The sequence below is a fragment of the Macaca fascicularis genome, chromosome 16 (assembly GCF_037993035.2).
Source record: "Macaca fascicularis isolate 582-1 chromosome 16, T2T-MFA8v1.1".
In the NCBI taxonomy this organism is placed as follows: Eukaryota; Metazoa; Chordata; class Mammalia; order Primates; family Cercopithecidae; genus Macaca; species Macaca fascicularis.
In genome coordinates this window covers 43,556,809-43,572,519 of record NC_088390.1, presented here as the reverse complement: position 1 = coordinate 43,572,519, position 15,711 = coordinate 43,556,809, and the positions used below count along the sequence as shown (strand labels likewise).

Here is a 15,711-nt window from a genome sequence, read left to right as displayed (position 1 = left end):
AACCCCACCTCTACTAAAAATACAGAATTTAGCTGGGCATAGTGCACATACATATAATCCTAGCTACTTGGGAGGCTGAGGCATGAGAATTGCTTGAACATGGGAGACTGAGGTTTCAGTGAGCTGAGATCAAGCCATTGCACTGCAGCCTGAGTAACCAGAGTGAGACACTGTCTCAACAAAACAATAAATAAAGACCACTTTTCAGGAATTCGAGACCAGCCTGGCCAATATGGTGAAACCCCGTCTCTACTAAAAGTATAAAAAATTAGCCGGGCTTGGTGGTGTGCGCCTGTAGTCCCAGCTGCTCGGGAGGCTGAGGGAGAAGAGTCACCTGAATCCAGGAGGCGGAGGTTGCAGTGAGCCAAGGTCGTGCCACTGCACTTCAACCTGGGTGACAGAGCGAGACTCCATCTCAAAAAACAAAACAAAACAAAAAAAACACTTTGCTCAATGGCTGATGCCTTTTTTAAAAATAGGATAGTTGGAGGCAAGAGAGAAGCAAGCTTATATCATTAACAGGAAGTGAGGAAGAGGGTAACTTGGTAGAAGTTGGCATCTATCACTTAATATACAACAGTTTTTGGCACGGCGTAGTGGCTCACTCCTGTAATCACAGTACTTTGGGAGGCTGGGGCAGGAGGATCACTTGAGGCTGGGAGTTTGAGACCAGCCTGAGCAACATAGCAAGATTTGTTCTTCTGTATTAAAATTTAAAATGGGGGGAATGGAGTAGCTGCAGTTTCATATATTGAATTGAAAGCTACTGCCAGGAGTACATTTTTTTTCTTTTGTCATTTTCTTCTGTGTCTTTTTATTTTTATTTTTTTTTGAGATGGAGTTTCGCTCCTGTCACCCACGCTGGAGTGCAATGGCGCAATCTCAGCTTACTGCAATCTCTACCTCGCGGGTTCAAGCGATTCTCCTGCTTCAGCCTCCCGAGTAGCTGAGATTACAGGCGCCCACCACCTGGCTAATTTTTGTATTTTTAGTGGAGATAGGGTTTTGCCATGCTGGTCAGGTTAGTCTTGAACTCCTGAGCTAAAGTGATCCACCCACCTCAGCTTCCCAAAGTGCTGGGATTATAGGTTTGAGCCACCATGCCCACCCTCTATATCTTCTTAAAAACAAATAAAGAGAACAGTGATCATCACTTGAAAGAGGGAAAGGTACCTTGAAGAGTGTTTCTTGGACTTTAGGGAGGCAAATACTATTACAGAATGTGAGAAATCCTGTTCCAGGCTGAACAAATTAAATTCCTTCATCTACCTTCAAAGCCTTTCTTCTCTTAGATTCTTGTGATTGATCATAGAGAACAATTTTGCTAGGTTGCCGTGACTCTAGAGGCCAAGTTTGGGGCAACCAAGGACACATATATCTGCATTTTTATGATTTTTGAGAGTTTGGATTATGCTCCTTGTCTTAATAGTTTGGAGACATACCACTGTCATTGGAGTAGAAGATCTACTGTGTTATGTACTTACCATGGGAGAAAGGGAGGAAGCTTTCTGGGTTTAAATTCCCACTCAGAACCAGGTGCAGTGGCTCACACCTATAATTCCACCACTTTGGGAAGCTGAGGCAGGAGGACTTCTTAAAACCAGCGTGGGCAACATAGACCCTGTCTCTACAAAAATTAAAAATTGAGCCAGGTGCAGTGGTGCAAGTCTGTACCTCTTTTTGGGAGGCTGAGGTGGGAGGATCACCTGAGTCTGGGGAGCTTGAAGCCACAGTGAGCTATGATCACGCCACTGCACTCCAGCCTGGGCGACAGTCCAAGATCCTCTCTCAGGAAGACCCTGTCTCAAGAAAAAAAAAATCCGAACTCAAATATAAAATAGTATATTCCAAGACATGTGTTTAGAGGAGATGTATTTAGACACTAGCTGAGTGTGGTGGCTCATACCTGTAATCCCAACACTTTAGGAAGCTGAGGCAGCTCAAATTCCTGCAATCGTTTGAGCCCAGGAAATCAAGACCAGCCTAGGCAACGTAGTGAAACTCTGTCTCTATAGAAAATACATTTTAAACAATTACCCAGGTGTGGTGGCTTGTGCCTGTAATCCCTGCTAGTTAGGAGGCTGAGGTGGGAGGCTCACTTGAGCCTGGGAGGTTGAGGCTACATTGAGGCATGATCGTGCAACCACACTTCAGCCTAGGTGACAGAGTGAGACCCTATCTCAAAAAAATAAATGAGTTGTCTCTTTTTTGCCCCAACTTTTTGTTATGAAAAATTTTAAACTTAAATAGAAAAGTCAAAAGAACAGTACAGTGATGATGATTTTTATTTTTTATTTTTTTATTTTGTTTAAAGACGGAGTCTGTCTCTTTCGCCCAGACTGGAGTGCAGTGGCACGATCTCGGATCACTGCAACCTCCGCCTCCCGGGTTTAAGCAGTTCTCCTGCCTTAGGCGCCTGCGTAGCTGGGACTACAGGTGCACACCACCATGCTTGGCTAATTTTTTTTTTTTTTTTTTTTTTTTTTTTTGAGACGGAGTCTCACTCTGTCGCCCAGGCTGGAGTGCAGTGGCGCAATCTCGGCTCACTGCAACCTCTGTCTCCTGGGTTCAAGCGATTCTTCTGCCTCAGCCTCCCGAGTAGCTGAGATTACAGGTGTGTATCGCCACACCCAGCTAATTTTTGTGTTTTTAGTAGAGATGGGGTTTTACCATCGTCTTGAACTCCTCACCTCAGTATCCACCCACCTCGGCCTCCCAAAGTGCTGGGATTACAGGCAGGAGCCACTGCGCCTGGCCAATTTTTTTGTATTTTCAGTAGAGACAGGGTTTCACTGTGTTGCCCAGGCTGGTCTCAAACTCCCAAGCTCAGGTAATCTGCCTGCCTCAGCCTCCCAAAGTGCTAGGATTATAGGCGTGAGCCTCCATGCCCAGCCAATTATTATTATTGTTATTATGATTATTATTATTATTATTTGAGACAGGGTCTAGCTCTGTCGCCCAGGCTGGAGTGCAGTGGCACAGTCTTGGCTCACGGCAACCTTTGCCTTCCGGGTTCAAGTGATTCTTGTGCCTCAACTTCCCAAGTAGCTGGGATTATAGGCTGTGTCCCCATCCCTGGCTATTTGTATTTTTAGTAGAGACAGGGTTTTGCCATGTTGGCGAGGCTGGTCTCAAACTTCTGGCCTCAGGTGATGCACCAGCCTTGGCCTCCCAAAGTGCTGGAAATACAGGGTAAGCTAACGTGGCCAGCCTACAGTGATTATTTATATGCTTGCTACCTAGATTCAGCAATCATTAACATTTTGTCAGATTTTCTTTATATTGTATGTGTAGGTATGTGTCCATTTTATGCTCCTGGAAAAATAAGTTTGGGATATTATGAAACTTCCAGTTAAAAATGTGTTCGTGACTGGGCATGGTAGCTCATACCTGTAATCCCAGAGCTTTGAGAGGCCAAGGCAGGAACATTCTTTGAATCCAAAAGTTCGAGACCAGCCTGGGCAACGTGGTGAGACGTCGCCTCTACAAAAAATTAACCAGGTGTGGTGGCATGTGCCTGTAGTCCTAACTACTTGGGAGGCTGAGGCAGGAGGATCCCTTGAGCCCAGGAGTTTCAGGTTACAGTGAGCTATTGTCAAGCCACTGCACTCCAGCCTGGGTGGCAGAGCAAGACCCTGTCTCTAAAAATGTATAAATAAATGAACAAATATATGCTTGTAAATTTCTCTGCAGGGTCCATATCTATGTAAATGCTGTGTGAAAAGGAACATTGCTGCCCTGAAGTTAAAAGGAGCGTAATTTTTGCTTTTTTTTTTTATTTGTAATGAGCTCATCTTGTCTCCATGAACTTTTCAATTCAACTCACTACTTGTGTGGTCATTTGGGGATTTTCACCTTTTTGCACTTAAGATAACCATAAAGTGTTCTGAAATGTGCATTTGTTTTCTCTTTGTTCTAGATGATCCCTCTGATAAGCCACCTTGCCGAGGCTGCTCCTCCTACCTCATGGAGCCTTATATCAAGTGTGCTGAATGTGGGCCACCTCCTTTTTTCCTCTGCTTGCAGGTAACTCACTAATGCTGGCCTCTCCTAGCCCAGTTTTATGCTATTTTTTATGATGTAATATTTCAGAGATTACTGTCAACTGCTAAGGAGATCTATATCTTATTAAATCTATTTCTCCCGATTTTCTTTTTTTGACGGAGTCTCACTTTGTCGCCCAGGCTGGAGTGCAGTGGTGTGATCTCTGCTCACTGCAATCTCCGCCTCTTAGGTTCAAGCAATTCTCCTGCTTCAGCCTCCTGAGTAGGGATTACAGGCACACACCATTACGCCCAGCTGATTTTTGTATTTTCAGTAGAGATGGGGTTTCACTGTGTTGGTCAGGGTGGTTTTGAACTCCTGACCTCGTGATCCACCCACCTCAGCCTCCCAAAGTTCTGGGATTACAGACGTGAACCACTGCTCCCAGCCCCAATTTTTCATTATACGTTTTACCAGTGGAAGTTGAGAAACAGAGCAGTTAGATGAGACAGACTGTTGATTAGTCCACATCTGTGTTTAAACCTAATACTTGGCCAGGCACAGTGGCTCATGCCTGTAGTCCTAGCACTTTTGGAGGCCAAGGCAGGCAGATCACCTTAGGTCAAGAGTTCAAGACCAGCCTGGCCAACATGGTGAAGTCCCGTCTCTACAAAAATAATAAAAAATTAGCTGGGCATGATGGCAGGTGCCTGTAATCCCATCTACTTGGGAGGCTGAGGCAGGAGAATCTTTTTTTTTTTTATTGAGATGAAGTCTTGCTCTGTCACCAGGCTGGAGTGCAGTGGCACAATCTCGGCTCACTGCAACCTCTGCCTCCCAGGTTCAAGTGATTCTCCTGCTTCAGCCTCCTGAGTAGCTGGGACTACAGGCGTGTGCCACCATGGCCAGCTAATTTTTTATATTTTTAGCAGAGACGGTGTTTCACCATGTTGGCCAGGATGGTCTTGATCTCTTGACCTCATGATCTGCCCGCCTCGGCCTCCCAAAGTGCTGGGATTACAGGCGTGAGCCACCGCGCCCGGCCAAGGAGAATCTCTTGAACCTGGGAGGCGGAGGTTGCAGTGAGCCGAGATCGCCCATTGCACTCCAGCCTGGGCAACAGAGCAAGACTGTGTCTCAAAAAACAAACAAAACCCTAATAGTTAACACTGTTTTGTTGTTGTTGTTGTTGTTTTGTTGAGACGGAGTTTTGCTCTTGTTTCCCAGGCTAGATGCAATAGTGTGATCTTGGCTTACTGCAAACTCCGCTTCCTGGGTTCAAGCGACTCTTCTGCCTCAGCCTCCCGAGTAGCTGGAATTACAGGCATGCGCCACCACACCCAGCTAATTTTGTGTTTTTAGTACAGACGGGGTTTCTCCATGTTGGTCAGGCTGGTCTGGAACTCCAGACCTCAGGTGATCTGCCTGCCTCGGTCTCCCAAAGTGCTGGGATTACAGGCGTGAGCCACCATGCCTGGCTGTTTTTTGTGTTTTTTTTCTTTTCCGCGACAGAGTTTTGCTATGTTACCCAGGCTGGAGTGCAGTGGCGTGATCTCGGTTCACTGCAAGCTCTGCCTCCCCGGTTAAAGGGATTCTCCTGCCTCAACCTCCCGAGTAGCTGGGGTTACAGGTGTACACCACTATTTCCAGCTAATTTTTTATATTTTTGGTAGAGATGGGGTTTTATCATGTTGGCCAGGCTGGTCTCGAACTCCTGACCTCAAGTGATCCTCCCGCTTCAGCCCCCAAAGTGCTGGGATTACAGCCGTGAGCTACCACGCCCAGCCATAACACTGTTTTTTTAAGTTAAAGTATTGAAATTATAGGAAACAGAACTGGAAGATTATTCCTTTTGATGACACTGTTTATTGTCTTGTTGAAGACTGATCTCTGTACAGATGACAAGGAAAGAAACAATTTTTGTGGGTGATAATGGTAGTAGAAATACTAATTATAAGTACTTAACTCTGTACCAGGCACCACTTTGAGTACTTTACATGAATTAACCCTTAAATCATCACTATAATCCTATGAAGTACCTATGATTAGTATCCCCATTTTATAGATGAAGAAATTTAGGCTAAGAGAGTTTAAGTAACTTGTTCAAGGTCACACAGCAAATACCATATTTTATCAGATCTAAGACACCATTGATTATAAGAAGCACCTCAATTTCAGAAATGTTAAAATGTAAAAATGGCTGATAAAAGTTGTGATGTACTTTTGTTAAGATGAATCTTGATTTCAGAGAGTTTTTTAATTTTTTCGAGACAGGGTTTCACTGTGTCCCCTAGGCTGGAGTGCAGTGGCACAATCATGGGTCAGTGCCACCTCTATCGTCCAGGCTTAAGCGATCCTTCCACCTCAGCTTCCCAAGTATCTGGGATTACATGCTTGTGCCACCATGCCCAGCTAATATATTTTTTTTTTTTTCCTGTGGAGAAAGGGTCTCGCCATGTTGCTCAGGGTGGTCTGGAACTCTTGAGCTCAAGCAATCCTGTCGCCTCAGCCTCCCAGAATGCTAGGATTACTCCTGGCCTACTTTAGGGACTTTTTATTTTTCTTTAAAAAAAATTAAAGAATTTTTTTTTTAGAGATGGAGTCTTGCTCTGCTGCTCAGCCTGGAGTACAGTGGTGTAGTCATAGTTCACTGCAACCTCTACCTCCTGGGTTCAATGATCCTGCTCCCTCAGCCAGGGATTCCCTGAGTAACTAGGACTATGGGTACAAGCCACGATGCCCAGCCCAGAGTTTAAAATATGAAAAAATATTTATCTTAGAATGGCTGAAATACAATTACAGAGCCAGGATTCAAATTTAGGCTGTATGATTGTGATTCCAGGGCGTATGCTCTTCTCAAAAGAGTTGTTTTAGGAAAAAGTCTTTTTTTCAGACTTGTTTTTTCTCTGTGAGTGCCACTGAAAAGCTGTGATCATGATTCCACCATTCTGTTGCAGCTGCAGACAAGATTAAATGAATCCTTAAAAATTTGTTGGCCGAACTCTGTGGCTCATGCCTGTAATCCCAGCACTTTGGGAAGCCAAGGCAGGTGGATCACAAGATCAGGAGTTCGAGGCCAGCCTGGCCAAGATGGTGAAATCCCGTCTCTACTAAAAATACAAAAATTAGCTGAGTGTGGTGCCGGGTCCCTGTAATCCCAGCTACTCAAGAGGCTGAAGCAGGAGAATCGCTTGAACCTGGGAGGCGGAGGTTGCAGTGAGCCGAGATTGCGCCACTCTAGCCTGGATGACAGAGCAAGACTCTGTCTCCAAAAAAAAAAAAAAAACTTGATAAGAAGTGGTATGGTGGCCCACACCTATATTCTTAGCACTTTGGGAGACTGAGGTACAAGGATCCCTCGAGCCTAGGAGTTCAGGGCTACAGTGAGCTATGATGGTGCTGCTGCACTTCGGCCTGGGTGACAGAACGAGACCCTGTTTCCAAAAATAAAATTTAAAAAACCCAAACTTGTCAGAAGAAAATAACACAAACCACCTCTGTCCTTTAAGAAAGTAGATTTTGCTAACTTAATTTTTCTTTCTTTGCAGTGTTTCACTCGAGGGTTTGAGTACAAGAAACATCAAAGCGATCATACTTATGAAATAATGGTAATGATGAAGTTTCTGGGAATTTCTGTTCACTTTTTTCAAGAATTAGACTAGGAAGTAGTTTTTCTTTTCCATTTTTCTCTTTCTTTAAGCTCTCTTGGATTTCTGGGAATTAGTTTTCTTAATCTCTGAATATCTACCTTTTCTCCCCTTCGGAAATAGGTAATTATTATCCAATAAGTCTTTTAGGGTTTTGTGGACCTATCAAGGTATTTAAGCACAAAAATAGATTTATATACTCAGATTTTTGTTTGAAATTTGGAAAGTATTCAAAGGAAATACTTTTGATATGAGGATAACAGGTGCTTTTTTAAGATGCTGCTTTTTAAGCTCATTGATAAATATAGCCAATGTGTTGTCACTGTGTGCTCATGGTATTTTTATGTGGTTCATGTGGACAGTGGTGTTTTTGTCAAGCAGTTCATTTGCTTGCCTTGGGGAAAATTAGTTACCTTCTGACAGTCAGGTTATAAAGTGAACACAGCAAATGAGTTAATATATAAAATCGCCAAAGAGGAAGACTGGTTTATAACCTGAATAAGACTTGACTATAGATTAATTGTATTGCCACCTTTAAAGAAGGATAAGAATGTTCATAGTGTCCTTCCAAGCCCTGGCCATGGGAGTGGGTGGTTTAATAAGCCAAAGTGAATATCTAGTCTGCTTGACAGGTATATATACCTTTGTCAAGATAGTTCTGTCAGCCAGGCACGGTAGCTCACGCCTGTAATCCCAGCACTTCCAGAGGCCGAGTTGGGCGGATCACTTGAGGTCAGGAGTTCAAGACCAGCCTGGCCAATATATGGTGAAACCCCATCTCTACTAAAAATACAAACATTAGCCAGATGTGGTGATGTGCGCCTATAATCTCAGCTACTTGGGTGTCTGAGGCAGAAGAATCGCTTGAACCTGGGAGGCAGATGTTGCAGTGAGCCAAGATCGCAATACTACACTCCGGCCTGGGTGACAGAGTGAGACTTCGTCTCAAAAAAAAAGACAAAAGAAAGATAGTTTTGTCAGAGTTTTGTCAGTTATCAGAGCATATTAAGCGTATAACTAAATCTCCTCCTTCAAGCAGTTTTCTGACATTTGGCCCCCATGTAGTTTTTCTTACAGGAAAGGATGCTGGCAGGCTCGACAGTTAAAATTTCACATAGTAGATTAATCTATATTAGTTTTCTATTGGTGCTATAACAAATTACCAAAACTTAGATATCTTAAGACGACACAAATTTGTCTCACAGGTTCTGTGGATCAGAAGATCATTAGGCTCAACAGGTTTGCTCCAGGTTCCATAAGGCTGAAATGAAGATGTTGGCCAGCCTGGCCTCTCACCTGAAGGCCCTGGGGTAGAATCCACCTCTAGGTTCTTTCAGGTTGTTGGCAGAATTCACTGCCTTAAGGTTTTAGGAAGGATGCCACTGTTTTGATCAGGGCATGTTCTCCGTTTCCACAGGCTGTCTGCATTCCCTGGCTCTGGGCCGCCTTTCTCCATTCTCAAAGCCAGGAGCACAGGAAGTCCTTGAGGTTGTTGACGAAATCCAGGGAATCTCTATGACCTCTCTCACTGCCTTATTTTTCCTGTGCTGAATCTTTATGAGTGATTCTTCTGCTTTCCTCTTCTGCTTTGAGACAGGGTCTCACTCTATCACCCAGGCTAAAGAGGAATGGCACAATCACAGCTCACTGTAGCTTCGACCTCCCAGGCTCAAGCTATCCTCCTACCTCAGCTACCTGACTAGCTGGAACTAGAGGCACAAGCCACCATGCCTGGCTAATTAAAAAAAAATTTTTGTAGGCCGGGCGTGGTGGCTCACGCCTGTAATCCCAGCACTTTGGGAGGCCAAGGCAGGCAGATCACAAAGTCAGGAGATCGAGACCATCCTGGCTAACACAGTGAAACCCCGTCTCTACTAAAAACACAAAAAATTAGCCGGGTGTGGTGGCGGGCGCCTGTATTCCCAGCTACTCAGGAGGTTGAGGCAGGAGAATGGCATGAACCCGGGAGGTGGAGGTTGCACTGAGCCGAGATTGCGCCACTGCACTCCAGCCTGGGCGACAGGGAGACTCCATCTCCGAAAAAAAAAAAGATTTTCGTAGACAGGTCTTTCTATGTTATCCAGGCTGTCTCGAGCTCCTGGGCTCAAGGGATCCTCCCACCTCAATCCTCAACCTCCTCAAGTGCTGGGATTACAGGTGTGAGTCACCGCAGCAGGCACCTCAGCTACGTGTAAGGATTCATGTGGATTACATTGGGCCCATCTGGGTAATCCAGGATAATCTTTCCTTCAAGGTCAGCTGATTAGTAACCTTTATTCCATCTGTAAAGTACTTTCCCAGCAGTACCTCGTTAGTGTTTGATGGAATAATCAGAAAACAGGAATCTTAGGATGAGGGGAACATCTTTATTTTTATTTTATTTATTTATTAAAAAAGAATAGAGACAGGGTTTCTCCATGTTGCCCAGGCTGGTCTCGAACTCCTGGGTTCAAATGATCCTCCCACCTTGGCCTCCCAAAGTGCTGGAATTGTAGACATGAGCCACCATGCCCAGCCAGAGAACATCTTTAGAATTGGGCCTCCTACAGCACTGTGGTATATTTACTTCAGTCTCTTAAAAGTTTAGAAAGGGTGACTCAGCATCTCTGAACCTGACTACTGGTGGAGTCCTATTAAAATGAGTTTCTGGGCTTATAATATTCAGGGTCAGATTCTAGGCCACAATGAATTAATCAGAGAACTAGTTAGAGTCCTTGGGAGCCAACTAGCTGGCCTTCCTCTTTCCATCTTTAAACAATTTCAGTCTTTTAACTAATGGCTTCAGTAATTGTAAGACTTGGAATAAATTTTTTTCCCCCTTTAATTGCAAAAATGAAGGGTTAGGAGACTGTTCAAAGTAGCTGTGGATTTGGGTTAATTTCACCAAGGTTATCAGGTCTTCAGAAAACTGGTTTGTTTTCCCCAAATTAATGCGAGAATACCTACAGCCAGAATACAAATTTATTCATTCATGTTGTGAAATAATTCCTTAAGGGATAATTCAGTATGGCTTGGGTAGGTTGGTAGTCATGCTTATTCACTTTAGGAAAGCTGACCATGAGCTTTCTTTAGCTATTCTGGGCATCATGTCTTCTTCATAATGCTGAAAGCACTGACTAAGTTTCACTCCACATCCACTTAATTCTGATTACATCATCCTTTTCTCACATATTCAACACCCATACAATCACATTTCAGAGTACTGTCCTTTACTTTGGGGAGCTTTTGGGGGTTACTAATACTTCCTTTTTGTGGCCCACCTTATTTATGCCCAGTGAATCTTTCCTTCTATAGGCATGATGACCAAATTTTAGCTTTCTACACAAAACTTGATTTTTTTGCATATGAAGCCTCAGATAACTTTAAATGGTTTTCAGTACTTTTGTCATGTCACAGTGCTGTATTTTTGGCAGTTACTCATGCTGTGGTAGGTGGTGCGTTAACCAGGATTTCTGAATTCTATGCCTATTTTTGTCTTGTAATTCTTAGAACTTTGAACAAGTCAAGGCAGCTCTTTCTGCCACACCCTTTTATACCAGTGATTCTTAAACTTCAGTACATAAGAATTGCCTGGGAGTTTCTTATAAATGTAGATTCCTAAACTCTTCTATGAGAGATTGTGGTTCAGAAGTGCTGAGGTTTGGTCCCCGAGTTGAATAATATTAATTAAACTTTATGTAAAACTGTCTTGTGCCTTTTTTGGTGTGTCTGTGATGTAGAAAGTTTATCTCACAGTAAAGTTGGTTGAGAAACAATATTCTAAAATACAGTTTTACAAATAACAGTCTCTTCAACTAATGTGTGCGTTGTCATATTTACTTGTCTTTTGGTACTTGCTGAATTGAGAGTTATTATGAATTTAGTGTATAGACTGAAATTTCTCTCTTGGATTTCATAATACCTCATGTGCTAGACATATTCGTAGTGCGTGCTCAGATGAAAATGTGTTGCTTATTGGTAGTGTAATTTCACAAATCATGACACTTTTTTTTGTCATTAAAAAAAGTTATAACAAGTTCTAAGTGCCTGTGTAATCTGAAGATGTCTTGTGTCATTATTTGTTTTACTTGTTATTATAGAAAAGTTCAGATATACACAAGAGAGAATGATATTTGGTTATCTATTGCCAGCTACCTCAAAACCTCATGCTTAAAAATGACCATTTTATTATCTCCCACTGTTTTGTGGTTCAGGCATTCAGATTAGGCACAGTGAGGGTGGCTCTTGGCTCCACATGATGTACTTAGGCTGAAAGTCCCAAGAGGGCTATGAATTTAGTATAGACATAGACTCCAAAATTTCTCTCTTGGATCTCATAATACCTCATGTGCTAGGCATATTCACAGTACATGCTCAGATAAAAATGTCGTCATCATTGTAATCAACATAGTGGTAATCAATTTCCGTTTATTTACCCATCACTAGCGCTTAAAATTATCGACTCATGGCCAATCTTACTTTATCTAAACCATCAACTTTCCCTGTCACCCAGGCTGGAGTGCAATGGGTTGATGTCGGCTCACTGCAACCTGCGCCACCTGGATCCAAGCAATTCTCCCACCTCAGCCTCCCGAGTAGCTGGGATTACAGACACACACCACCATGCCCGGCTAATTTTTTTATTTTTGTGGAGATGGGGTTTCGCCATGTTGGCCAGGCTGGTCTTGAACTCCTGACCTCAGGTGATCTGCCCACTTCGGCCTTCCAAAGTGCTGGGATTACAAGCGTGAGCCACCGCACCTGGCCTAAACCATCACCTTTCTAGATTATTTTGAAGCAAATACCCTAGGCAGTATATTATTTCATCTTTAAGTGTTTCATTAGGTCTCTATGTAATTCTAGTCACTTTTCACATTCCGCCAGTCATTTCATAAAGGCTTAATATCTAAAACACCAGCTGCCTTTTTTACCCCTGAAACAATCACTGTTCTAATTTTTTTTTTAAATCAGCATAGATTGGTTTTGCATATTCTAAAACTGCATATATATGGAATCATACTGTATGTACACTTGTGTTGTTTCTAGTTTCTTTCACTCAGCTTTTTTTTTTTTTTTTTTTTTTTTTGAGACAGAGTCTCGCTCTGTTGCCCAGGCTGGAGTGCAATGGCACAGTCTCGACTCACTGCAACCTCCGCCTCCCAGGTTCAAGCACTCCTCCTGCCTCAGCCTCCCACGTAGCTGGGATTACAGGCGCCCACCACCACACCCAGCTAATTTTGTATTTTTAGTAGAGACGGAGTTTCACCATGTTGACCACGTTGGTCTTGAACCCCTGACCTCAGGTGATCCATCCGCCTCGGCCTCCCAAAGTGCTGGGATTACAGGCGTGAGCCACCGTACCCGGCCTCACTCAGCATGTTTTTGAGTTTTATTCATGTTGTGTATGTTACTAGTACATTTGCTACTAATCATTTCTTTTATTACTGAGTAATATTCTGTTGTATGAACACAATACAGTTTTTTATCCGTTCTCCCTTTGATGGACACCTGGGCCTTGCCCAGGTTTGAGCTGTTGTGAATAAAGCTGCAATGAATATTCCTGTATAAAGCTTTCTATGTACATATGTTTTCACTGTTTTTTGGATAAATACCTAGGAGTGAAATTGCTGGGTCATAGAGTAAATGATTGTTTAACTTTTAAAGAAATGATTGGCAAGGTTTCCAAAGCGTTTGTATCATTTTACACCTCTGTTGACCATATACGAGAGTTCTGATTGCTTCATGTGCTTGCCAACATTTGGCATTGTCAGTTTCATTGATTTTAGCTATTTTAGTCAGTGTAGTGTGGTATTACAATTTTTTTTTTTTTTTTACTTTTTGCAGTTTGTTTAATTCAGATACAAATAAGATTCACACATTTCAATTTTCCAACTGTTTGCCTCTTACATGTTTTCTATTCTGTATGGGATTTCCTTCCCTTTTTCTCATTTCTTTTTTTTTTTTTTTTTTTTTTGGTCTTGTTTTAGAATAATTATGTTTTAAATTTTATCTTCTTAAATATATAGAGAAATAGAGATGGAGTTTTGCCATGTTGTCCAGGGTGGTCTCAAACTCCTGGACTCAAGGGATCCTCCCACCTTGGTCTCCCAAAGTGCTAGGATTACTGGCTGGCCACTGAGCCCAGCCAGTTTTGGATTTACTGAAGTTGCAAATGTAGTACAGAGAGTTCCCGTATATCCTTCATCCTGCTTCCCCAAATGTTAACATCTTACATTATAGTACATTTGTCAAAATTGAGAAATGAACATCGGCTGGGTGTGGTGGCTCTTTCCTGTAATTCCGGCACTTTGAGAGGTTGTAGTGGGAGAATTGTTTGAGTCCAGGAGTTTGAGACCAGCCTGGGCAATCTGGAAAGACCCCATTGCTACAGAAAAATTTAAAAATTAGGTGAGTGTGGTTGCACGTGCTTGTATTCTTAGCTACTTGGATGGTGGAGGCAGGAGGATTGCTTGAGTTCAGGAGTTTGAGGCTACAGTGAGCCATGATCACACCAGTGCACTCTAGCCTGGTCAACACAGCAAGATCTTGTCTCAAATAAAAGAAGGGGCTGAGCTTGGTGCCTCACACCTGTAATCTCAGCATTTTGGGAAGCCGAGTTGGGCGGATTACTTGAGGTCAGGAGTTCAAGACCAGCCTGGCCAACATGGTAAAACCCTGTCTCTACTAAAAATACAAAAAATTAGCCAGGTATGGTGGCACATGCCTGTAATCCCGGATGCTCAGGAGGCTGAGGCAGGAGAATCGCTTGAACCCAGGAGGTGGAGGTTGCAGTGAGCTGAGATCATGCCACTGCACTGCAGCCCGGGCTATGGAGCGAGACTTGGTCTCAAAAAAAAAAAAAGGAAAAAGAAATGAACATTACTACAATACTAGTAACTATAGATTTTATTCAGATTTCTCCAGATTTTCCACAAATGTCGTTTTCTGTTGCAGGATCCAATTGGAGATCCCACATTGCATTTAGTCATAATGTTTTCTCCAATCTGTGACAGTTTCTTAGATTTTCCTGTTCATGACCTTGACAGGTCGAAGTGTATTTTGTACAGTGTCTCTCAATTTTGTCTTCATAGGTTTGATATTTTATCATGATTAGATTTGGATTATAGGTGTTTAGGTAGAAGATCACAGAGAGGTGAATTGCCTTCTCATTTTATCATATCAGATGATACATAATTTAACACTGGTGATGTTGAAAAATGAGCAGCCAGCCATAAGAGATGCATGAGGCAGGGTGTATGTGGGAAGGGGCACGGAGCTTTCCTGTCCTCTCTGGGTACACCATCCTCCACCTCCATGTGTTCAGCAGCCTGGAAGCTCCTTGCTCTCATTTCTTATTATTTATCTGATTTTTAAAAACCGGATTGTTTGTCTTACAGATGTTAGTCTGGATTTTGTTGACTAATGTGTTCCTCTGTCTTCTGCGTTTCCTATACACTAGTAGTTACATTTAATGACTACTTCAGATTCATTTAGGACCATTGTCTGGACCTGGTAATTCACTAAGGATTGCAAAACATTAATCTTTTAATTCTATCACTCATTTTAATTTATGAGTTAGAAATTTATTATTATTACATGGTCCCTCTGAGTAACGTTTGTACAGGAAAGAGAAATGATGATTACTTCCCTTTATTTACTAGTTTTGAGAATATGCATTGGTTCCCTAGCATCCTCCACATATTTAAAATATTTGATGTTTCAGTTATTTGTGGTTATTATCCTTATTGATGCTCAAAATATTCCATTTTTAGCTAACAGGAGTCTCTGGAAGTTGACTTCTGAATTTTTTTACATGACCTTTATAGTCTTTAAGAGCTTCTTTGCTGCCAGACGCGGTGGCTCATGCCTGTAATCCCAGCACTTTGGGAGGCCCAGGCGGGTGGATCATATGAGGTTGGGAGTTCGAGATCAGCCTGACCAAGATGGAGAAACTCCATCTCTACTAAAAATACAACATTAGCTGGGTGTGGTGGCGCATGCCTGTAATCCCAACTACTCATTGCTACTGGGTTGGTCATTTTTTTCTAGACCTTTTCAGTGAACAATGTTAGGAAATTATTTTTCTTTTAAGATACAACAC

At 42.6% G+C, this 15,711-nt stretch overlaps 1 protein-coding gene across 7 annotated transcripts in view; it reads left to right on the top strand.

Annotated features, from left to right (window-relative positions):
* The window catches only part of TADA2A (transcriptional adaptor 2A), a 72,137-nt gene that overhangs the window by 13,162 nt on the left and 43,264 nt on the right, over window positions 1-15,711 (top strand). For all 7 annotated transcript variants that reach the window (XM_045376115.3, XM_074019053.1, XM_015438409.4 and 4 more), the window contains 2 exons: window positions 3,920-4,026; window positions 7,533-7,592. In XM_045376115.3, coding sequence (XP_045232050.1) covers window positions 3,967-4,026; window positions 7,533-7,592 — 120 coding nt within the window. In that variant the 5' untranslated portion in view covers window positions 3,920-3,966. The remainder of the gene's footprint in view (window positions 1-3,919; window positions 4,027-7,532; window positions 7,593-15,711) is intronic.